We start from the raw sequence: 24,537 nt of genomic DNA, 5'->3' as shown, positions 1-24,537 counted from the left end.
ACTTATTGAGTAAACCATCAATAGAATCAAGATAAGAGGGCAAAACAGAGATGATTCAATTAAGGCTATAATAACAGAACATAGACAGTGACCAGTAGAGAGACCCAGAGAATAGAAAGCTGGGTGTGGCCTTTAATCCCAGCACTCGGGAGGCAGATCGGGTGGATCTCTGTGAGTCTGAGGCCAGCCTGGTCTACAGAGCGAGCTCCAGGACAGGCTCCAAAGCTACAGCACCACCACCACCACCACCGCCAGCCATAAACTGAATTTTAACATAAAAGCCCTAAAATTATGAATGAGTATGCCAGGATTCCCTAGAGACCAATGAAGAACCTACTGAACTTAAGCAGTTAAGAATAAGCAAGGGTGAGAGAAACAATTGCTTTTCATAGTTGTTTTTGTATGTGACACCTGCTCTATCTCCAAGGTGCTGAGGGCCAAACTCTGGGCCATGTACATATTAGGCAAGTGTTTTACCACTGAACTACATAATTTCCAAATCTTGTAGTTAGTATTTTAAGCTATATTTGCTGGGCATAGTCATATATAAGTTTATCTAAAAAAAGAAATCAGACCCAAGTGGTGGGACCATAGCCGTAACCTAGCACTCAGGAGGCTGAGACAGGAGGATCAAAGGTCAAATTCAGCCAGGGTAACTTAATGACACCCTGTCTCAAAACAAGAAGTAAAAAAAAAGGGCTGGATAAGTTCACTCCTAGTGTAATTGCCTAGCATATGGAGTACCCAGATTTGCTCCCTAGTACTGAAAAATAGCTATAATCCATCCAGATTCTTTGTGGTATGGGAGAACAACCAATTTTTTCTTCTTCTCACACAAATATAAGAAATATAGCTAATAGCCGGGCGGTGATGGCTCATGCCTTTAATCCCAGCACTCAGGAGGCAGAGGCAGTCGGATCTCTGTGAGTTCAAGACCAGCCTGGTCTACAAGAGCTAGTTCCAGGACAGCCTCCAAAGCCACAGAGAAACCTTGTCTCGAAAAACCAAAAAAAAAAAAATAATATATATATATATATATATATATATATATATATAGCTAATAATATTAGATATTCAGCAATGAAAAGAACCTTCCCTCTTATATATATATATATATATATATATATATATATATGCCATCAACAATGCTTTCTTTGTTTTGTTTGTTTGTTTGTTTTGGAACAGAGTTTCTCTGTGCAGCCTTGGTTGTCCTGGAACTCACTATGTAGATCAGGCTGGCCTCAAACTCACAGAGATTCACTTGCCTCTGCCTCCCAAGTGCTGGGATTAAAGGCATGTACCACCACCGTCCAGCTAACAATGATTTCCTATATAAGCAGGTCTGTTTTGGATGTTTTGCTTTCTGACCATACTGTATTCATGTAGTAACTTTTTACTCTTTTAGTTTATGAAAATGCAAGTGCTATTTCCTAATTTTTTTTAAAAGATTTTATTTATTATGTACACCGTCTTCTGCCTGCATGCCAGCAGAGGGCACCAGATCTCATTACAGATGGTTGTGAGCCACCATGTGGTTGCTGGGAATTGAACTCAGGACCTCTGGGAGAACAGTCAGTGCTCTTAACCTCTGAGCCATCTCTCTGGCCCTCTTTCCTTATTTTTATCTGTGACAAGTTTCTTTGGCTTAGTATGCAATTGCTAGTGTCCATGCATACAGGACCTGGCTTATACTGTCTCCTTCTTTTCCAGGATGAGAATCAGTCTTCTGCATCCTCCTGTGATGAGACTGAGATACTCATTAACCGTAAGGAGCAAGCTGGGAGGGAACCTGCTGCTCATGCCACCAAAACAAGAAGGAAGCGCAAGACAGTCCATGGAATTCCTGACTTCCAGGTGAATGGAACTGTACAAACTGGAGAGAAGCCACAATAACTACCATAACCTACTATAGCTGGCATATTTTTAGTGAGCTTCCATTTTACCTTCTCTTATGAGCCTGATGGTTGGAAATATACTACCCGCTGCAAGCTCCTCAAAAGTACAGACCTGTGTCTACTGTACTCCCCACCACACCCTGTCCCTAGCACTTGGGAAGAAGTTACAAGTATTAAATACAAATTAAATTACAAGTGTTAAATACAAATTAAATACCCATTAAAAAGCCCATGGCTCAGGGGTTAAGAGTGCTTGCTGCAGCTGGGTGTTGGTGGCGCACGCCTTTAATCCCAGCACTCGGGAGGCAGAGGCAGATGGATCTCTGTGAATTTGAGACCAGCCTGGTCTACAAGAGCTAGTTCCAGGACAGCCTACAAAGCCACAAAGAAACTCTGACTCGAAAAACAAAAAACAAAAAAGAGTACTTGCTGCTCTGGAGTTTAGATCCTAGTACCAATGTGAAAGCCAGATGTGGTCTCATGCACACATCTAACTCTAGCTCTGAGGGTGGTGGAAACAGCATCTCTAGGGCTTGTTGGCTGCCTGTCTAATCTAAAAACAAGATCTGCAAGTTCAGTTAGAGATCCTGCTTCAAAGGAACAAAGAGATAATAGAGAGCACCCCACACACACCACACACATACACAATGCCCTCCTCTGGCATTTATACATCCATAGTATGCATACCCACACATAAATACGTCCACATGCAATTCATATAAAAAATGATTGAATAAATGTGAATGTCCACATATTGTTCACATAGGTAGTCTGCAATGAATATGAAAGAATAACCAACCTGAAGTGTAGTTTTAAATTCTCTTACTTCATTTGCTCCTGGTCTGGCCATTCTCATCATGGTGGCACATGGTGCTGTGCAGGCAGACGTGGTGCTGGAGAAGAAGCTAGAGTTCTGTATTTTGATCCACAGGCAGCAGAAGGAGTCTGTGACACTGGGCCTGGCTTGGGCATGTGAGACCTCAAAGCCCACTCTCATAATGACACACACACACACACACACACACACACACTTCCTCCAACAAAACCACACCTCTTAATAGTGCCACTCCTTATGGGGGCCATTTTCTTCCAAACCATCACTATATGTCCCGCTGTGCTCAGCCTTAATTACTTTTTTAAAATTTGCTTTTTTATTTTGTGTGTATGACTATTTTCCTGCATATGTATCACATGCCATGTGCATTCCTTGTACCTCTGGAGACCAGAGAGGGCATTGAATTCCCTGGACCTGGAGTTGCAGATGATGGTGACTCACCATGTGGTGCTGGGAATCAAATCCAGGTCCTCTGGAAGAGCAGCCAGTGCTCTTAACCACTGTGCCATCTCTCCAGCCCATTAATAACATTTTAAAAACTTTATTTGTTGTGCCAGGTGTTGGTGGTGCACACCTTTAATCCCTGCACTCGGGAGGCAGAGGCAGGAGGATCTCTGAGTTCCGGGCCAGCCTGGTCTACAGAGCGAGTTCCAGGACAGCCTCCAAAAAAAATTTTTATTTTGTTTTTTGTTTTTTCGAGACAGGGTTTCTCTGTGTAGCTTTGGAGCCTATCCTGGCACTTGCTCTGGAGACCAGGCTGGCCTCAAACTCACAGAGATCCGCCTGCCTCTGCCTCCTGAGTGCTGGGATTAAAGGCGTGCGCCACCAACGCCTGGCAAAAAAATTTTTTTTTTATTTGTTGTATTAGGAGGGGATGTGGTGGGGTTGTGCCATGGCTTGCATGTGGAGGGAGGGGATGTGGTGGGGGATGGGCACATAGAAGACAACTTTCAGGGGTGTTTTTCTCCTTCCACCATGTAGGGCCCCAGGAATCAAACTCAGGTTCATTTTGGATTTGGTTTTGGATTAATTTGGGTTACTTCATGTTCAGCTTTTTCTACTGCCAGATTCTTTCTGGCTACCATGCTTAGTTTTATGACCCCATGGATTATGAAGCTATGTCTTAGTATTAATTGTTATCCATAGGGAACAAATCTCCCATTCATTCTAGTGACCTCTATTATATCCATTTTTGGAACTCTAGTCTCGGAACACTGCGTCAAATCAACCACTCAGGAGTCTTCTTCCCATATTGTTCTTCTTACTGGCCCCCACCTCACACACAAACCTTGTTTTCATACCCTGTTTTTAGAAGGTAGCAATTACTCTTTTGTTTTTTGTTTTTTTTCTTTCTTTCAAAATTTATTGCAGGATGATTCTGAGATGAAAGGAAGTGATCCTACTACATTACAGAATCAAGGAAAACAGGAAAATCAAGACCTCAGAACTACTACAAAAGTTCCTTCTTTGCCAGACCAGAGCCAACAAGATGGGAGTGCAGCTTCCTCAGGAAAATGTGGGGTCGATGGTACGCTAACTAGTATTTTCTTTTTATTTCTTTCTTTCTTCCTTCCTTTCTTTTTTCTTTTTCTTTCTTTTTTTTTTTTTTTGTACTTTCTCATTTTTATTTATGACAACTATTCCCCCATGTCTTCCAGTCAAAAGTTCTTTGAGACAATTCCATCAGCCTTAGCCAGTCAGAGAATAGAATCATCTGACTCGCCCATCCTTCCAATGGACCTGCAGATAGCATAGGTTTTAAACTGACATTAAACCGGCCTGTGCACCTGTCAACCTCGGCCACATTCATCTGGATGGATGCATGGTCCTTGGCTCCAATGATGCGGTTGCTCGCGGAGCATTTCCGCCTCATGTACAGGTCCACGAACTCGCCAGTGTCGTTCTGCATGTTGAAACTGCCTGCTCTCTAGGCCAGCGAAGCACAGAAAGTGCTAACTAGTATTTTCCAACTGAAGTTGCCAAGGGTATCATGTGTATTAGTTTCTGAGGAATGCACAAGGCAGTTTGAACATAAAGAAATTGTGCCATAAATGGTGGCACATTCCTTTTATCCCAACATTCAGGAGGCAGAGGCAGGCAGATCTTTGTGAGTTTGAGGCCAGTGTGATCTTCAGAGTGAGTTTTAGGACAGCAAGAATTACATAATGAGAGAAGACCTGTCTCAAAAACCAACAACACAACAACAGCAAAAAAATGAAAAAAAAAAAAAATCCCCTGAAAAATAAGAAAAAGAACAGAAATAGATTAATGTTTATATTTGGGAGCTGTAAATCTAAAGTCAGCGTGTCACTAATCCATGCTTTCCTAAGATACTGGGTACCTTCTTTGCTCCCTTTGCCTTGTAGTGGCTATGCCTGTCTGTTGTTCCTTGGCCTGATGCCACGTGCTCTGTTCTCTGCCTCTGTTATCACACAACATTTGTCTTAATTCGTTTGCCTGGTGATAGCTACTGTGAGGACACTGTAACCCACACGGGCCTCAAACTCACCAGTCTCCCTGTCTCAGCCTTAAGGGTTCTGGGATTGATTATCTGAATCCGTTCTTCTAAGGACACTCATCCTGTTGGGTTACTACCTACCAAACAACCTCTGTTTGGTTAAATATCTAGAGACCCAGTTCCTTAAGTGAGTTGACATCACAGGTGTTAGAGTTTGTGAACTAACTTATCTTCAGAGGACTGCAGTTCACCCTAGCCACACTTGGAACTTTCACATGTAGTACAATCAAAGCAAAACCTAGAAATAAATGCAGAAGACCACTCAGTCATATTTAGCATTTGTTATCTGGTCCTGGGATCAAACTCAGGAGCTTGAGTTGCTGCCTAAGTGCTCAATGACTGAACTACATCTTTAACCATGACTTTTATCCAGAGCAGAGTAAGAGGTTTCTGGAGAGTTTGGGAAGGTCAGTCTCTCCTTGGTGACAGGAGAGCCCATTTTGTTCTCTGTGACCCTCTGCATAACTGTAGACTGATGCAGTCACTGCCTGCTTCTTCACCCAGGACGTGATGACACCCACCTTTCATATAGTGAATGCCTGTCTTCCTTTCCTTAGTCCTAACATTTGGAAGATAAAGTGGATTTTTAGAGTTCAAGGCTAGTGTGGTCTGCAGAATAAGTTCCAGGCCAGCCAGGACAACATGGTGAGAGACTATCTCCAAAAATAAATAAATAAAATACATTTTCCTTAAATTTTTTCAACTAACAGGTTTTTGTTTCTTTGTTTTAAATTTTTAATACATTTTTAAATTTTATGTGTAAGAGTGTTTTACTTGCAGGTATGTATGTTTACCAGATACATGCCTAGTACCTTCAGAGTTCAAGAGAGCATCAGATTCTCTAGAACTAGAGTTATAGATGGTTGTGAGCTGGGAACTGAACCCAAGTCCTCCAACAGCAACAATGCTCTTAACTGCTGAGCTACCTCTCCAGCACCCTCAATTAAGTTTTAGAAGACCAGAGGACTCAGTTGGTCCATCCTGACAGCACTTTGTGCTCTCTAGTTTTATTCCTTAGGAAGCCTGACAGTTGTCATGGGTCATCTCTGTGTTGGGTTCCCCTTGGCAAATCTGCCTGGGCCCTGAGACTTCCTGGAGATTAGACAGGAAGGGTTTAGGGAGATAAGGCCATTACAGGGACCACCAGAATGTGGCGCAAAATGTCTCTCAGGTTTCCCAACTGTTAACATTTGACAACTTTCCCCTTCGTTTTTCCTCATTCCTTCTCTTCTTCCTGTCTCCCTTACTCTGTGTCTCTGTCACACACACTTTCCCCTGAACTCTGAGAGAAGCTACACATGTGTGTCTTTACTATTACATGTGTGTCTTTACTATTACATGTGTGTCTTTACTATTACATGTGTGTCTTTGGTTGAGGAGTGTGTGTATTTTATTTATTTATTTATTTATTTATTTATTTTTAGATTTTATTTATTTATTATGTATATAATATTCTGCTTCCATGTATATCTGCACACCAGAAGAGGGCACCAGATCTCATTATAGATGGTTGTGAGCCACCATGTGGTTGCTGGAAATTGAACTCAGGACCTCTGGAAGAGCAGTCAGTGCTCTTAACCTCTGAGCCATCTCTCCAGCCCCTTCTTTTTTTTTTTTTTTTTTAAAGATTTATTTATTATATATACAACATTCTGCTTCCATATATGTCTGCACACCAGAAGAGGGCACCAGATCTCATAAAGGATGGTTGTGAGACACCATGTGGTTGCTGGGAATTGAACTCAGGACCTCTGGAAGAGCAGTGAGTGCTCTTAACCTCTGAGCCATCTCTCCAGCCCCCCAGCCCCTTCTTTTATTGTTTTGTTTGATGTCCTTTTTTAAAGACATGATTTTATCTAGCCCACATTGGTCTGTAACTCACTATGTGACGGAGGATATTTTGAAATCCTTGTTCTGCTGTCCCAAGTGCTGGGATTACAGACATGTACCTCTTTGCCTGGCTCCTTATTTGTGTGTTTCTTTTCTTTCTTTTTTTTAAAGATTTTATTTATTATGTATACAACATTCTGTCTCCATGTATACCTGTGCACCAGAAGAGGGCACCAGATCTCATTATAGATGGTTGTGAACCACCATGTTGTTGCTGGGAATTGAACTCAGGACCTCTGGAAGAGCAGCCAGTGCTCTTAACCTCTGAGCCATCTCTCCAGCCCAATCTGTGTGTTTCTTAAATAAGAGTGTTCTTGTACAAAGAACATAAGTCCATATTCTTTTTTTCTTTTTTTTTTTTTTTGAGATAGGGTTTCTCCCGTTGGTGGCGCACGCCTTTAATCCCAGCACTCGGGAGGCAGAGGCAGGCAGATCTCTGAGTTCGAGGCCAGCCTGGTCTCCAGAGCAAGTGCCAGGATAGGCTCCAAAGCTACACAGAGAAACCCTGTCTCAAGAAACCAAAGAGAGAGAGAGAGAGAGAGAGAGAGAGAGAGAGAGAGAGAGAGGGTTTCTCTGTAGCAGCTCTTAATTGGTGTGTTTGGTTGAATAATACCTGCCATTACTAAAGGCTCTTCAGACACACTTCCTGTTCAACTGTGCCTCTCACAAGACCAAATATATTACACATAGTACGTAGAAGCAGATAAAATATTACCCTTTTTTTGTTTGTCTAGTTTTTGTGGTACTAAAGATGGAACCTGGCTGGGCAGTGGTGGCACACACCTTTAATCCCAGCACTGAGGAGGCAGAGACAGATGGATCTTTGTGAGTTCAAGGCCAGCCTGGTCTACAGAGTGAGTTCCAGGACAGCCTCCAAAGCTATAGAGAAACCTGGTCTAGAAAAACCAAAATAATACAAAAATAAATAAATAAATAAAGATGGAACCCAGGGCCTTGGCATTTGCTAGGCAAGTGCTCAAATACAGATATTTCTTAGAAGTTTTTTATATATTTGATTATTTAAGTCAACAGAGTTTAATGGAAAAATGTTTTTTTTATTTGTTTTATATTTGTGTATTTAGACAATAAAGATTCAAAGAGGCCTTTGGGAAAAAGATCTCTATCCATGGATGGGTCTTCCAAACTTGGAAACAATAAAAGGACTGCAGCTTCTACACCAAGTAAGTTTTGTACTCAAGGAAACAGTGAGTTGGCCTCCTCCAGACTCCTCTTGAATAGGTAGTGGTTCCCAAAAGCAAAAATCTCAGGTGTGGGGACCAGGGCTCATGTTCCACTGTTCCAGGTTCCTAGCTTTAGGATAGTGGGCACCTGACCTTCAGGCTGACTTTCTTGGTGTAAAGTGGTGATGGCTGTACTTCAGACCCTTTAACTAACTGAGGTGGAAAAGACAAATCTCTTGTTCTCCAAAACCAGACATCAGGGAACTGGTCAGGGAGATGGTGAATGCTTGATGATTTCTCAGGTGAACATGCTTCCCCTGAGTTTCCAAAAGCCGAGTGTTCTCAGATTATGTGTTAGTTGGTATTAAAGTTGAATGTCAGGAAAGTAAAGGGAACAAATGTTGGTATAAACACAGGGAAGGTTAAAATGGATTTCTGTCTTACTATTTTTCATATTGTGATACATTCTAGACTTTAAGAGGCTTCATGAGGCTCATTTTAAGAAAATGGAATCCATTGATGAATATATTGTGAGAAAAAAGAAACACTTGAACGAACACAACTCACTTAATGAACTAACGGTATGCAGACAAAATGAATATTTTTTTAATTCATTTATTTTATTTTGTACATATGAATGTTTTAGTGTTTTGCCTACATGTAAATATGTGTACCATGTACCTGCCTGGTGCCCATGAAGGTGAGATGCAGGGTTGGATCCTCTGGACTAGGAGTTACAGATAGTGGTGAGCTGCCATGTGGGTGCTGGGAATTAAACCCAAGTCCTCTGGAAGAATATTTAGTGCTCTTAAGCACTGAGCAATCTCTCCTGCCCCCTTCTTCTTCTTCTTCTTCTTCTTCTTCTTCTTCTTCTTCTTCTTCTTCTTCTTCTTCTTCTTCTTCTTCTTCTTCTTCTTCTTCTTCTTCTTCTTCTTCAAGACAGACACTCACTACGTAGCTCTTGCTGTCTTGGAACTCACTATATAAGCCAGGTTGGCCTCAGACTCACAGAGGTCCACCAGCTTCTATCTCCTGAGTGGTGGGATCAAAGATGTGTGCCACAATGCCCAGTTTCTTGTTAATTCTTAAAACTCATGTTCTCAGACTAAACTTTGTTATCTGCCTTTTTGTTGTGTAGTCAAGGCTGTGCTGTGGAATATTTAACTATGTAAAGATGTGTTACATTTGTTTAATTAGACAAAGATGTGTTACATTGTGTTTCTCCTTGCCTGCCTAATGAACCTGATTGGTCTAATAAAAAGCTGCCAATAGCTAGGCAGTAGAGGGATAGGCAGGGCTGGCAGACAGAAGTAGGAAGAGAAATATAGGTTCAAGAGAGAAGGGAGAGCCTGGCGGTGGTGGCGCACAAGGCAGAGGCAGGTGGATCTCTGTGAGTTTGAGACCAGCCTGGTCTACAAGAGCAAGTACCAGGACAGCCTCCAAAGTCATAGAGAAACTCTGTCTCAAAAGCCCCCCCACCCAAAAAAAAAGAGAGAGAAGGGAGAACAAGGAGAAAGAGGGAGCTGCTCCCGGGGGCAGCCAGGCAGCCACCAGACAGACACACATGGAGAAAGCATTAAAAAACAGGACATACAGAATGCAGGAAAGGCAGCCAGGCGTTGGTGGCGTGAGCCTTTAATCCTAGCACTCGGGAGGCAGATGCAGGAGGATCTCTGAGTTTTTAGGCCAGCCTGGTCTCCAGAGCGAGTGCTAGGATAAGCTCCAAAGCTACACAGAAAAACCCTGTCTCGAAAAACCAAAAAAAAAAAAAAAGAAGAAGAAGAAGAATGCAGGAAAGGTAAAGTCTTGAGGCAAAATGCAGATGAAGAGAAACCAGTTAACATAAGTTATAAGAGCTACTGGGACAATATTAAGTCTCTGTGTCATGATTTGGAGGCTGGTGGTCCAAAAAGCCTGTTACAAGGCTGTCTTTAATTGTCTGTGGCTACAGGGTAGTGGTGGCACACACCTTTAATCCTAGCACTTGGGAGGCAGAGGCAGAGGCAGGTGGCTCTCTGTGAGTCTGAGGCCAGCCTGGTCTACAGAGTGAGTTCCAGGACAGGCTCCACAGAGAAACCCTGTGTTGAAAAAAACAAACAAAAATAATTGTCAGTGACCCACCTGTCTCAGCATCCTAAATAGTAGGATTGTAGGCATGAGGCACCACACCTAGCAAAATTTTAAATAATTTAACACTATGCAGAATATAGCTATGATCATATGACTGTATTTTGTGAATGGACTTATTTGGGTTTGACACATCATTCTTAAAATTGCTTCCTCCTGCCCTCAGAATTTTTAAAACCCTCCAAGTAAAACTATATCCTGCTATGTCATGGCTCATGCCTTTAACCCGGTACTTAGAAGGTGGAGGCAGGCAGATGAGTGAGGCTAATATGGTCTATAAGGTCAGCCAGTGCTACAGAATGAGACAAATTTTTTCCTGAGTGCTGTCATAAAATTTTAATTAAAAATAAATGAAAATAAAATATTATATGTATATATATACACAAAATAACACACACACACACTCATACACACACAGATAAATAGATAATTTCATCCCACAGTGGGATATGTTCTGTTTTCCACATTCATTTAGCCTTATTTGCATTGAGAATGAACGCTAGCTCAAGACTTTCTCTCCTAGTGAGGGTTTCATAATAGCTGTCTTAAAGGGTTCCTATGGAAACAGTTCCTGTGCAGGTCCCCAGTCCAGGCTTTGTTGGCCTCAGTGCTCCCTCAAGTAAGAAAAGGTGACAGAGCCAACTCTTCTTTGAGCTAGGAGAGTTCTGAATTGATGATATCTTAAGAAGTAAATGTTGCTGCTCTCTGCAGTTGATGGCTCTAGACAGGGCTGAGAAACACTCATGTAAGGACTAGTATTATATAGCTTACTATTTTTCAAAACAGAGGTAAGCCAGTTACAGCACTAAACATTAAAAAAAAGTATAAAGTTAATTTAAAAGGGTACTGAAGCTGGATATTGGTGGCACACACCTTTAATCCCAGCATTCAGGAGGCTGAGGCAGGTGGATCTCTGTAGGTTTGAGGCCAGCCTGATCTACAGAGCGAATTCTGGGGTAGCCAGGACCCCACACAGAGAAACCATGTCTTGAAAATCCAAAAAAATAAATACAATAAATTAAAGGGGACTGAGTGGAGCTGGAATGATGGCTCAGCAGTTAAGAGCACTGGCTGTTCTTCCAGAGGACTTAGGTTCAGTTCCCAGCATTCACATAAAAGCTCACAAATGTCTGTGACTCCAGTTCTAGAGGATCTGACACTCATTTGGCCTCCTTGGGCACCAAGCATGCACACAGTGCACAGACACACATGCAGGCAAAAGACCTATACACATAAAATAAAGAAATCTAAAAATTTCGGGTGGGATTTAGCTCAGAGGTAGAGCGCTTGCCTAGCAAGTGCAAGGCCCTGGGTTCGGTCCTCAGCCCTGGGGGGGAAAAAAAAGAAATCTAAAAATTAAAAACAAAAACAAAAACAAAAAAACCAAAACTTAGCCGGGCGTTGGTGGCATATAACCTTAATCCCAGCACTCGGGAGGCAGAGGTAAGCAGATCTCTGTGAATTTGAGGCCAGCCTGGTCTACAGAGTGAGTTCCAGGACAGGCTCCAAAACAATACATGAAACCGTGTCTCAAAAAACCAAAAAAAAAAAGAAAAGAAAAAAGAAAGAAAAAAAAAAAAACTTCCAGAGTATTTTCTCTTCTTTTCTTTCTTTTTTTTTCCTTTGTTTTTATTTATTTGTTTTTAGGTGCTTTTGTTGTTGTTGTTTGATACAGGGTTTCTCCAGTGTCCCTAGCTGTCCTGAAACTTGCTCTGCAGACCAGGCTGGACTAGATCCACCTGCCTCAGTCTCCCCAGTGCTAGGATTAACAGCATGCGCCACCACAGCCCTCCTTCTTTTTTTAAATTGATGTTGTTGTTATTTATTATCTTGAGACAGGATTTTATGTAGTCTAAGCTAGTCTTGAAATGTCTCTGGATAAAACTGGCCATGAACTCCTGTCCTTGTTGCCTCCACCCTGCATGTGGTGGGATCATAGGGATCTATCTCTCCACCTGGTTTGAGAGCAAGGTCTTATTTTGGAAATTATATTGTGTGTATGTGTGTGTGCATGTTGAGATCAGAGGACCATTTGTGAGAGTTGGTTCTTTCTTCTCCCATGTGGGCTGTGGGATGGAATGCAGGTCATTAGGCTTCTGCCTTTAACCACTGAGCTACCTTAATGGCCTGAGACCAAGATTTAAAATCATGCTTATTATTCCTTTCAAAAGCAGCTTGAGAAGAAAGGATTAGTGACCCCAGTTCCAGCAAGAGGAAGACTCTCTGTACCCTGTACTCCTGCCAGGCAGCAGTTCTCACAAGACCAGTCCCATGGCCCTGAAAGTCAGGGTACTATTTGTCTGAAGGGGTCAGACAAACACTCTGTGCTTTCAGCAACTAAAATGAATGTCAGGTAAAGAGATTTTTTTTTTCTTAAGGGATTGTATAGGTGTGTATACACACATTCACATTGGGATTTAAATCCAGGGGCTTGAGTATGCTAGATAAGGGGTCTACCAGTGTTCAGATATGCTTGGGGTATGTATGTGTGTAGGTTTGTTGGATAGAGGACACCCTCCAGTTCTGTGTAGGTTTCTTGGATAGAAGACAACCTCCAGTTGTCAACATGGGCCTTTTATGGTTCGTTTTTGGAGACAGAGTCTCCCACTGGCCTGGAACTTACCAAGTATGCTAGTCTAGCTGGTTTACCAGCCTCAGGAATCCACCTGTCTCTACCTCCCCATTGCTAGGATTATAAACCCACACTACCACACCTGTTGTTTTCAGAGGTATTAAAATGTACAATCATGTCTTAGTTGCAGTTACTATTGCTGTAAAGGGGGGGGGGAGGTTCCTTATACTTTCACATCTTCATTCATTATTGGAGGAGGTCAGAAGAGGGACTCGAGCAGGACAGGAACCTGGAGGCAGGAGCTGATGCAGAGGCCATGGAGGAGTGCTGCTTACTTGGCTTGCTCTCCATGGCTTGCTCAGCCTGCTTTCTTATAGAACTCAGGATCATCAGCCCAGGGGGCGCACTATCCACAATGTGCTGGGCCCTCCCCCATCAATCACTAATTAAGAAAATACCCTATGGCTGGGTTTTATGGAGGCAATTTTCTCAACTGAGGTTCTTTTCTTTCAGATATTGCTAGCTTATGTCAAGTTGACATAAAACTAGCCAGCACAATCACAAAAATACATGTCTGGCATGAGCAGAGAATGAGTTCATTCTTGTTCCACTCCACTAAATGAGATCATTTGAAGCAGATGTTGCTATCACCTCTCTGGTAGAACAGTCTCCCGTACCTTTGACTTAATGTTGCCAGGAGGAAAAAGGATGGCATCTTGGATGGCTTCCTGCACTGGTCCTTGAGTCCCACAGGCATCCCCTCATTGTCTGTTATTGGCAACACAACATTACCAGAAAATACAGAAACAAATTTTATTTATTATTTTTTAAGGATTTATTAGTTAGCCAGGCAGTGGTGATGCACACCTTTAATCCCAGCACTCGGGAGGCAGAGGCAGGTGGATCTCTGTGAGTTACAGACCAGCCTGGTCTACAAGAGCAAGTTCCAAGTTCCAAAGCCATAGAGAAACCCTGTCTCAAAACAAAACAAAACAAAACAAAACAAAAAAGATGTATTAGTTGATGTGTGTGAGCATTTGACTGCTTGTATGTGCACCACTTGTGTGCCTTGTGCTTTCAGAGGCCTGCCCGGCGTCAGCTCCCCTGAAACTGGAGTCACAGATGGTTGTGGGCTACCTCGTGGGTGCTAGAAACTGAACCTGGGTCTTCTGTATATGCATCCAATGCTCTTAACTGCTGAGATACCTTTCCAACCCCTCAAAACTTATTTTTACAAAGAATGGAAGTTAACAAAAGCAAGCCTTTCGTGTGAGAATGTGTGATTAACATAGCAAGTCTTTACTGAGGCTCCTATGCCAGCTCCTATGGCCCAGTGGTTTCATTTACAAGCTTAACTGCAGTTGCTCTTGTACAAACAACTCATCTTTCTCTCCACTATTGCATTCAGGTTCTCAGCTGCTACTAAAGACAATGAACATAAGTGCTCACTGACCAAAACTCCAGCCAGAAAGTCTCCACATGTGACCCTACCTGGGAGTGCTGCAAAAGGCCAGGCTGTGTTCAGGACACCCAAGTTAACGACCACTGAGAGGGCTTTTTTAAAGACTACACCCGCAGGTAAAAAAAAAAAAAAAGATTTTAACTTTAAACCTGTAACTTCTGAAATTAAGCATGCCTCTTTCTCTAAGGTCTCTTCATATGTATAAAATCAAGTTACAAAAAAGTCGTAACATATTTTTCATTTACCCTGGAGAAGGAAATACCAGAGACATAAACTATAAACTCACACACCTGCGGCACACACATCAAGATTCTCCTTAGAATCCCTTGAAAATGTCAGGCTGACAGTGGTTCCTAGACCAGGACAGTCCATTGCTTCAGACAGAGAAGTTATTGGTGATGATAATCGGTATGGACACAGTTTCTAGTGGGGTCATGGCCTAACTAAACAGGAAGAAGGAATTTCAAGGATCCAGGGCTAAGGGATGGCTTAGTGAACAAAAGCACTTGTCTTTTAAACATGGGACCTTAGTTCAATTCCTAGGACCTTTGTCTAACAAAAGAAAGCTGGATGTGTTAGTAGTTTATTGTAATCCCAGAGCCAGGGAGACATAGACAGGGGCTCCCTGGAGTTCACCAATTGATGAGATCCAGGCCATTGTGTACCTGACCTCAAAATATGTGCTCTGTGTCTATCTCTGAATCTGTCTGTCTATCTGTCTGTCTGTCTGTCTCTCTGTCTCTCTCATAACACACACAGAGAAAGAGAGAGAATGCATAGATGAAAATAGTAAGTTTATGGAATTCTTTTCTTAAATGGCCTCTCATCTGGCCTTATCATCAGGCAGTAAACGTTCTGCCTAGCATTCTAAACCTGAAGAAATGGCCTAGGCAGAATAATCAGAAAAAAAAAAAAAAATCTCTGTATCATTTAATCCCATGTAAGTGCTGGGGTTAAAGTCCTATGCCCCGCCCCCCAGCAAGATTTGAATTTTACATGAATAAAATTTGACTCTGACTTTTTTCCTGTGACTTTTTCACTCAACAGAATATTTCAAGTTTCAAACATGTTCAGTTTTTTGTTGTTGTTGATTTTTCAAAACAGGGTTTTTCTACAGCTTTGTAGACCAGTCTGGCCTCGAACTCACAGAGATTGGCCTGTCTCTGCCTCCTGAGTGCTGGGACTAAAGGCGTTCACCGCCACCACTTGGCTATGTTCAGTTATTTTTATGGTAGTTCAATAGCATTGATATATTTCAGTTTATCCCCCAAAGACATATAGGAACCTCCAGAACATACCATATGCTCTGGAAGTGTAAGAATTTGTTCTAGACACACGATCAAGACTTATGTACTGAAGGGTATACACCACCTCCTGCTCTCACGGCAGTGTAAAGCACCTTCACTCTGACACCTCCTGCTTTTGAGCCATTAACACAAAAGATAAACTTTCCTTTGTTATTGTTTCACTAAGTGACTTTTCATTTTAGCTATTCCTTCACAAATGTTCACATTGGACATGACTGAGTAGTTTCTCTTGTGAAGGGAAAGAAATATAAAATGTGGTAGATATTTGGTGCTCAACTGTAGCAATAAGGCTTTGTAAATTACACCATCCTAATTTTAACTTTATGCTACAAAAATTTACATTTCTTAAATAATAGCTTTTACTAGTAACTAGAGCTACAAATCTTTTCTCCCATATGAAATTGGTTCTTTTTTATCTATTTTAGTTAATAATACTATGCATTATTTATGTATTTTATTTATTTATTTATTTATTTATTTATTTATTTATTTGAAACAGGGTTTTACACTGTTCCAGGTTGGCCTGGAATTGAATGTGTAGCCCAAGATGGTCTCCACCTCACAACAGTCCTCCTGCCTCAGCTTTCTGAGTGCTGGGATTATAAATGTACTGGCTTAATTAATTTTTAAGATTCATTTCTTTTAATTACTTGTATGTATCTGTGGGTAGATATGAGCACATGAGTACAGGTGCCCACGGAGACCAAAAGTTGTCAGCTCCCCTGGAGCTGGAGTTACAGGTGGCTGTGAACCACCTGATGTGGGTACTGGGAACTGAACTCAGGTTCTGGAAGAACAGTGAATGCTCCAACCCACTTCAGCTCTCTATTCATTTGTTTTATTTGCTTTTTGAGACAGGTCTCATGTAGCTGAGGCCTTCCTGTCTTCACCTCTCAAGTGCTGCAGTTAGAGTCATGCCCTGGCACTCCCTATCAGCTTTTCTCTTTTTTCTTAAAAAAAGATTCATGTATGTATGTGTATGCACATGCATGTGTGCCAGAGCACACATTTGGAGGTCAGAGGTCAACTTGTGGGACTCACTCTCTTACCACCATGTGGGTTTCCAGGCATCAAATTCAGGTTTTATTAGGCTTCATTGCAAGCACCTGTATCCGCTGAGCCATTTCCCCAGCTATTTCAAGACTTCTGTACTCCTGGATGATCCTAGAAAAGGTCAAACCATTCAGAATATTCAGGGGCTGGGCTGGAGAGATGGCTCAGAGGTTAAGAGCACTCACTGCTCTTCCAGAGGTCCTGAGTTCAATTCCCAGCAACCACATGGTGGCTCACAACCATCCATTATGAGATCTGGTGCCCTCTTCTGGTGTGCAGATATACATGGAAGCAGAATGTTTTATACATTAAATAATATGTATAAAATCTTTAAAAAAAAAAAAAAAAGATCTTGTGACAATGTTGCTCTAAATAAACATGTATTGTTTAAAAAAAAAAAAGAATATTCTGGGGCTGTTAACTGGGGAACAAACCTCAGTAGTTAGGTTCCTCATCTAGTTCATACCCCTTCTTTCTTACCTTTGAGCCCATGACCCATACATATTAATTCTGCCTGTTATAATTAACTACCAAAGGCTGAGAGGCTTATAACAAAAGAAATCAAGTGATTCTAGGCTAGATCAGGATTCTAGTTTGGCTGGGACCTAAAAAAGGCCCTTCAAGTACCAAGCTGCTGGTTTCTAGTCATATGCTCAAATGGCAAACTAAGTGTCTTAGTCACTGTTCTGTGGCTATGAAGAGACACCATGACCAAGGCAACTCTTATAAAAGAAAGCATTCATGTGGGGGCTTGCTTACAGTTTCATGTTGCCAGGGAGCATGGCAGTAGGTAGGCATGGTGCTCCAGAAAGAACTGAGAGTTCTATAGTCTGCTCTGCAGGCAATAGGCAGAGAGAGTCGGGGCCTGGCATGGGCTTTTGATACTTCAAAGCCCTCCTTCAGTGACACATTTCCTTCAGCAAGGCAATACCTCCTAATTCTACTAAGCCTATCAAAGAGTTCTACTCCCTGGTGAAGCATTCAAATATAAAAGCCTGTAGTGTCATCTTTATTCAACCACCACACTGAACTGGGATACACTGTGGGGATTCTTTATGATGCACTAAACCCACTTATGGGGAATGATTTCTCTCAATTAGAATTCCATTTCCCATGGGAATGAAAGATGGGAACAAAAACATTTCATCCATAATGTAGGTATTTTTAATTGGTAAAATGAAACTTTGATTAAAACCTATAATTTGGGGAGCTGGAGAGAGAGCTCACTAGTTATGGGTTGGGGAGTATTACTTTGTTTCTGCTGCATTTGTTTAACTCTGTGAAGCTGTGCTTCTTTGCCTGTCTAAAGCACCTGATGGCACTAATGAAGAGCTGAATGGCAGGAGCAAGGATAGGTGGGGCTGGTAGGCAGAGAGTATAAATAGAAGTAGCTAGAGAAGGAGGAGGACATCAGGGCCAGCAACCCAGCTACAGAGCAAGCCATGGAGTAAGATTTACAGAAGTAAGAGAATAGTAAAAGCACAGAGGCAAAAAGTAGATGGGATAATTTAAGTTAAGGAAAGCTGGCAAGAAACAAGCCAAGCTAAGGCTGGCATTCATAATTAAGAATAAGCCTTTTGTGTGATTTTTTTTGGGAGGAGGAGCTGGATGGTGGGTCCCCTCCAAAGAGTAAAAAGCAACCAACAACAGTTATAAGTATTTGCTGTTCTTCAGAGGACCTGGATTCAATTCTTTTTTTTTTTTTTTAATTATTTATTTATTATGTATACAATGTTCTGCCTGCATGTATCCCTGCAGGCCAGAAGAGGGCACCAGATCTCATTACAGATGGCTGTGAGCCACCATGTGGTTGCTGGGAATTGAACTCAGGACCCCTGGAAGAGCAGCTGGTGCTCTTAACCTCTGCGCCATCTCTCCAACCCCCTGGATTCAATTCTTAGCAATCATGTGACAGTTCACACTGTCCATGACTCCAGTTCCAGGAGATCCAATAGTTCCTGGGCACAGGGATGCATTTGGTACAGACATGCAGGCCGAACACTCATATATATAAAACAAACCTAAGAAATAAAATTTTAAGCTCTATAATTTTTTTGTTTGTTTGTTTAAGTAAGTTCTAGCTGGGTGTGGTGGTGCACGCCTTTAGTTCCGGAACTGTGGGAAGGGGACATGCGGAGGCAAGTGGATCTCTGTGAGTTCAAGGCCAGTCTGGTCTACAGTGTGAGTTCTAGGACAGTTAGGACTGTTACACAGAAAAACCATGTCCCAAAAAACGAAGAAGAAGAAGAAGAAGAAGAAGAAGAAGAAGAAGAAGAAGAAGAAGAAGAAGAAGAAGAAGAAGAAGAAGAAGAAGAAATAATTGTTCTTTGATGTTTTGTTTGTCTGGTATTTTTGTTTTGCTTGTTTTTCAGTTATTACCCCATTCAAGTTGACAACTGGAGCAACACAGACTCCAGGCTCTAGTAAGAAACCGGTATTTGATCTCAAGGCAAGCTTGTCTCGTCCCCTGAATTACAAGCCACACAAAGGTATGTGGGGTTGTTTGCAAGGACAGTGCTGGTAGATGTCAAAAGGGCTAGAGGATTGTGTGTGAGTGAGTGTGTGTGTGTGTGTGTGTGTGTGTGTGTGTGTGTGTGTGTGTGTGTGTGTGTATACATAGGATTATAATGTATATAGTAGTAAATTGCTTCCAGGCAGGCATAAGACTCTGAATTTGACCCTGAACACTGGAAGACAAGAGAAAAAACTTGGAAGAAGTCCTACTATGGAAATTTCTGCCCCTGCTTCCACATGAATTCCTGACTTAAAAGGATTTTCCATTGAGCAAAACCAACTGATCTGCTTACACAATTGTTTACCAAGAACATAACTTTTCAACAGATTGATATTAGTGTAAAGGTCGCCTGTGTAGCCTTTTCATCTTTGCCTATTACAAACAGGGTGTATGAATCCTGGTTTTGAGTTTCTGCTCCTTTATTTTAAGACAGGGCCTCAAGTATTCTAGTTGTCCTCAAATTTGCTCAAAGCAAAGAATGACTGAACTTCAGAGTTAGGGGATCTTCACTTTATTTATATTTTTAGCCTTAAAAAAACAACAATAACAATTATTTTAAAGTACATATCAGATTGACTTTATTTTGTGTGTGGGTTTTTGTTGTTTGATCTTTGTGGTGTCTGTTTTAAAAGACAGGGTATATTTTAGTGGAGAAGGCTGTATGGCAGTAGCATGAGGCTGGCCCATTACACTGTGTCACAGCAGTTACAGGCAGACACAGTCCAACAAACCAGGAAGACACTTCAGTAGGAACATGAAAGCCAACCTCTCACCCTGTGTTGACTGGAAGCAAAGAGTGGTTTTTGATTGTGGATCTCACTGTGTAGCCCAAGCCAGTCTGAAACCCACTCTATCCCAGTGTGCCGCTGAACTCATGGCCTTTCATTTCCTTCAGCCTCCCAAGGTGTGGAATTACTAGTGTGAGCTGCCATGCCTAGCTATAAACTGCACAGTACCCACACAGGTGGCATATACTCACACATTCACATACAAATAACTAGAACATCTTTAAAAATCTTCAAAATATTCAAAATACGAAATTATTTTAAATGCTATTAAATAAAATGCTATTAGATAAATTATTTGGTTATAATTGCTTTATTCAATCTGATGTGTAATTACATTAACAATAACAGATTTAATTATTAGTATTTGCTTAAAAAAATTTCTTTTTCTTTTTTTGGGGGGTTGGGGGGTTGAGACAGGGTTTCTCTGTGGCATTGGAGGCTGTCCTGGAACTACCTCTTATAGACCAGGCTGGTCCTGAGTGCTGGGATTAAAGGCGTGTGCCACCACTACCCTGCAATTGCTTAGATTTTAGGTTATGTGTCCTGTCTGTTTGTGTGCATGTAAGTGCAATTGCCCAGGGAGGCAGAAGGTAACCTGGAATATGGAAGATATCCTGGAATATCCTGGAACTGGAGTTATAGGGGATTGTGAGTCACCTGACATGGGGGATGAGAACGGAACTTGGGTCCTCTATAAGAACAGTAAGCACTATTGGGCTGGAGAGATGGCTCAGTGGTTAAGAGCACTGCCTGCCCTTCCAAAGGTCCTGAGATCAATTCCCAGCAACCACATGGTGGCTCACAACCATCTGTAATGAGATCTTGTGTCCTCTTCTGGCATGCAGGGATACATGCAGGCAGAATACTATGTACTTAATAAATTTAAAAAAAAAGAGCAGTAAGCACCCTTGTAGGTAAAGCCACTTGCCACGAAATCTGACAGCCTGAGTTTGCAATTCCTGGGACCTCCATGTTGGAAGGAGAGAATCAACTGCAGGAAGTCATCTGTTGACTCCCACCCATGCATGGCACATGCACACAGATGTAAGACACAGGTCAGTGAGCTGCTGAGTGGCTAGAGTGCCCCTGCATAAACCTGAGCATCTTGCATTCTGTTTCCAGAGCTCTTGGTGGAGAGGAAAGACCCAGCTCTCTACAGCAGTCCTGTCGTCTCTGTACTCACACTCATAGAAACACAGTATACATTGCAGAAAATACATCTACAAAATATCTACAGAAAATATCTACAAAATGAAGCCAAAAAGATGGAGACAATATAGTTGTGAATAAAAGCATCCTAACACTGTCTGTTTTCTAACCTAGGAAAACTGAAACCTTGGGGGCAATCTAAAGAGAATAGTTCTCTGAAAGAGGGTGTAAGCAGAGTTAGCATCCACAGGAAAACTTACAAACAGCCTCATCTCCGCACCAGGTGAGTACATAACTATCTCATATTACACATTTTCTCATTTCAAAAGATAGCATTCCAAAGCATGTGAGGGATAGGATTTCACAGTGCCAGAAGTAACATATTCCATTCCATTTTGTGTTGATATAACAAAATGCTTGTTATTAGACACTCTACAGAGAACAGTTTATTTTGACTTCAGTTCTGGAGGTCCAAGGTGATGGTAGCGTCTTTTGCTGTGTTACAAGATGACAAATGACACGAGTGATGACTAGGCAATAGGAAAGTGTTCTGCTGTCTTTAACAGCCTCCTCCCTGAAGAGCTAGTTCATCCCCTAAGGCTTGGAATTCATCACTAACAAGGGTGGTACTGTACTGGTAACCTAATTTTATTTTCCTCTAGGCCCCACCTCCTAGAGATCCTACCACCTCTCAAAACCGTTATACTGGAGCTCAAGCTTGAACAACCTATATTCAAGTCACTATTAGAGTCAATCATCATTAAAACTTTCTGTAAAAGTGAGCTAGAAGGGCTAGAGAGATGACTCAGAGGTTAAGAGCATTAGCTACTCTTCCAGAGGTCCTGAGTTCAATTCCCAGCAACCACATGGTGGCTCACAACCATCTATAATGAGATCTGGTGCCCTCTACTGGTGTGCAAGGATATATGCAGGCAGAATACTATATATATAATAAATCTTTAAAAAACAAAAGTGAGCTAGGGGCCTGAAACACATAATAGCCTTTTTGTTGTTGGGGGGAATCTTTTTTTTTTTTTTTCTTTTGAGACGGGGGATTTCTCTGTGCAGTCCTGGCTATCCTGAAACTCATTAGTTGTGAATATAGTTGAGGCTGGCCTCAAACTCAGAGACCGATCTGCTTCTGTCTCCTGAGTGCTGGAACTAAAGGCATGCACCAACACTCCCTATCCATGATAACTTATCTAAAAATGTAAATTTTGTTAGGTATTTTCAGCACTAGCAAAATGGATTCCAAACTGGGTTTGCAATGCACCCCAAATACTGCTTCATGTTCCTGTGGGATCTGTCTTCCCAATAGCACATGGGACTATCCTTGCAGATGCCAGTACTCAAGTATGGGCAGGTATAAATTTTCCACTCCCAAGCAAACTAGGTATGTTAAGAGTGAAGCCTCACACAGCTCCAAATCAAGCATGGGCCTAAGATGCTCCCTTCTGGGCTGCAGTTGGTCTTGGCTAAATCAGATTTTTACCGCCTGGGACTCTCCCTATACATATAACCGTGCCTATATCCATTTCAACCAAGACCTTTTACTACCTGTAAGATAACATGTGCCTGGAGGTTTATTTTTCTTGTCTCTAGTCAGTGGACCGTAGTTGTAGTACTATGGCCAAACTATGTGTTTGACTTCTAGAAATAAGAATTCTCATTTAAAACTAATTTGTGAAGTACAGGCACTGAATTCAGTCACCAAGGAGTCCTCTGGTTCTTGTTCCATGCATGACTTTAGAATGCTGAGTTAACATAATAGCCTCTAGTCTTTGCATACAATGCTGACAAATGTTGGATCCTGTAAGTGGAGTCCAGTGCCCTGTAGACGTCTGTTACATACGTGTGCCAGATGCTATTTAACTAGATGCTAGATCAACAGCACATTCTTTACAGTGTCTGTTGGAAAATCTAGGTCAAGCCTAACATGCAACCTGTCTGTCCCTCTTAGGGAAGAACAACGGAAGAAACATGAGCAAGAACGAAAGGAGAGGAAAGCAAAGGTTTTGGAAGCTCGAAGAAACCTGGTTATGACTAAAGCCCAGTAATCCTGTCGATTCCTTTACTTCCAACTTGTTTTCCTTTTGTAAATATGTTTATACTTTCATCTACTTTAGTCAAAAGCTCTTTTTCTACCATATATTTCCATCATAATTTGTGGAGTATCTGTTCTTCATGTGCTATAGCTCTGGAAAATATATTCTCATCTTAAAGTTCATAACTAAAGTGGTTTTCACCTGATGTCCTGTACAACTCTGCTTTTGAAGAGACCTGTGTTTGGGTTCTTGCCATAGGTTTTTCATGTCAAGGTCCTGCTAGTTCTAACAGAGACAACCTGTGTCCTTTCCTGGACAAGAGCGTTTCCCTCATGGCAGGAAGCCACAGCAGGAGCCTAGCATGAGACTGTGGGTGAGGTAAAACCCACAGGGAGGGGGAGGCAGGAGAGGCCACCTCTTTGATCACTAGTCTGGAAAGTCTAATAATCGTATTAATTTGGTTATGGATCAGTATTTTATCAAGGTAAAACATGTTTTAGTTTATAGGAGCCTTGTTCAGATCATTTCATGTAATTGCCAACTTTTTCTCATTATATTTTAAAAATAGAATTCCTCAGCTCTTTCTTTGTTAAATGAAAGCCATAGGGCAAAGTGTATGCCTCAGTTGTACAGCTTTGTCTACCACACACTTGACCCTGGTACCATCACAAACAAAATGAGAATTGCTGCTGTACAAGTTACCACCTCTGTCAGACTTAACTCTTATTAACTGTGAGAGAGGAGAGCAGCTAAGCATAGCTTTCAGTTCCTTGCTCTGCCATGTAGAGATTCTGAGTTGTGTGTAATGTTTATGATTTTCATAAATAAAAATATTGTTTCACTTTGATAGATTCAGTCTTTCTAAATATAAGTTGCTAAGGATTTAGATGGCCATTGAAGGTAAGTAAGTGATGAAGGATGTCCTTCTGTGTATACATTTTTCTTACTGGTTGATGAATAAAAACTTGATTGCTCAGTAGAGGCAGGAAGATAGGTGGGACTAGGAGATGAGAGGCAAGAGAAGTGGCGGGAAGAGACCCCATGAAGAGACTGGGAAGATAGGACATGCCAGGCATTCTCTAGTAAGATAAGGTCATGTAGAAATACATAGATTAGTAGTTATGGGTTAATAATTAAGACAGAGCTAGCCAATAAGAAGCCCTAGCCATTGGCCAACAGTTTTATAATTAATATAGTGTC

The 24,537-nt window shown here is 41.6% G+C and overlaps 1 protein-coding gene and 1 pseudogene across 2 annotated transcripts in view; one reads left to right on the top strand and one right to left on the bottom strand.

Annotated features, from left to right (window-relative positions):
- Nusap1 (nucleolar and spindle associated protein 1) overlaps positions 1-24,186 on the top strand; it is a 29,029-nt gene extending 4,843 nt beyond the window's left edge. Inside the window, exons 3-11 of one of the 2 annotated variants that reach the window (XM_027422159.2) lie at positions 1,711-1,854; positions 4,102-4,258; positions 8,221-8,319; positions 8,791-8,900; positions 12,621-12,799; positions 14,427-14,596; positions 19,213-19,329; positions 21,467-21,575; positions 23,253-24,186. In XM_027422159.2, coding sequence (XP_027277960.1) covers positions 1,711-1,854; positions 4,102-4,258; positions 8,221-8,319; positions 8,791-8,900; positions 12,621-12,799; positions 14,427-14,596; positions 19,213-19,329; positions 21,467-21,575; positions 23,253-23,349 — 1,182 coding nt within the window. In that variant the 3' untranslated portion in view covers positions 23,350-24,186. Of the gene's footprint in view, positions 1-1,710; positions 1,855-4,101; positions 4,259-8,220; positions 8,320-8,790; positions 8,901-12,617; positions 12,800-14,426; positions 14,597-19,212; positions 19,330-21,466; positions 21,576-23,252 lie in introns of both variants that reach the window. The other variant, XM_027422158.2, reaches the window with a different exon arrangement.
- On the bottom strand, positions 4,389-4,639 carry LOC113834750 (annotated as a pseudogene).
- Positions 24,187-24,537: the final 351 nt, after the last annotated feature.

Source organism: Cricetulus griseus, chromosome 6 (assembly GCF_003668045.3).
Source record: "Cricetulus griseus strain 17A/GY chromosome 6, alternate assembly CriGri-PICRH-1.0, whole genome shotgun sequence".
Taxonomy (NCBI): domain Eukaryota; kingdom Metazoa; phylum Chordata; class Mammalia; order Rodentia; family Cricetidae; genus Cricetulus; species Cricetulus griseus.
The sequence above is the reverse complement of the archived record's forward strand: the minus strand, read 5'-3'. Positions and strand labels throughout refer to the sequence as shown.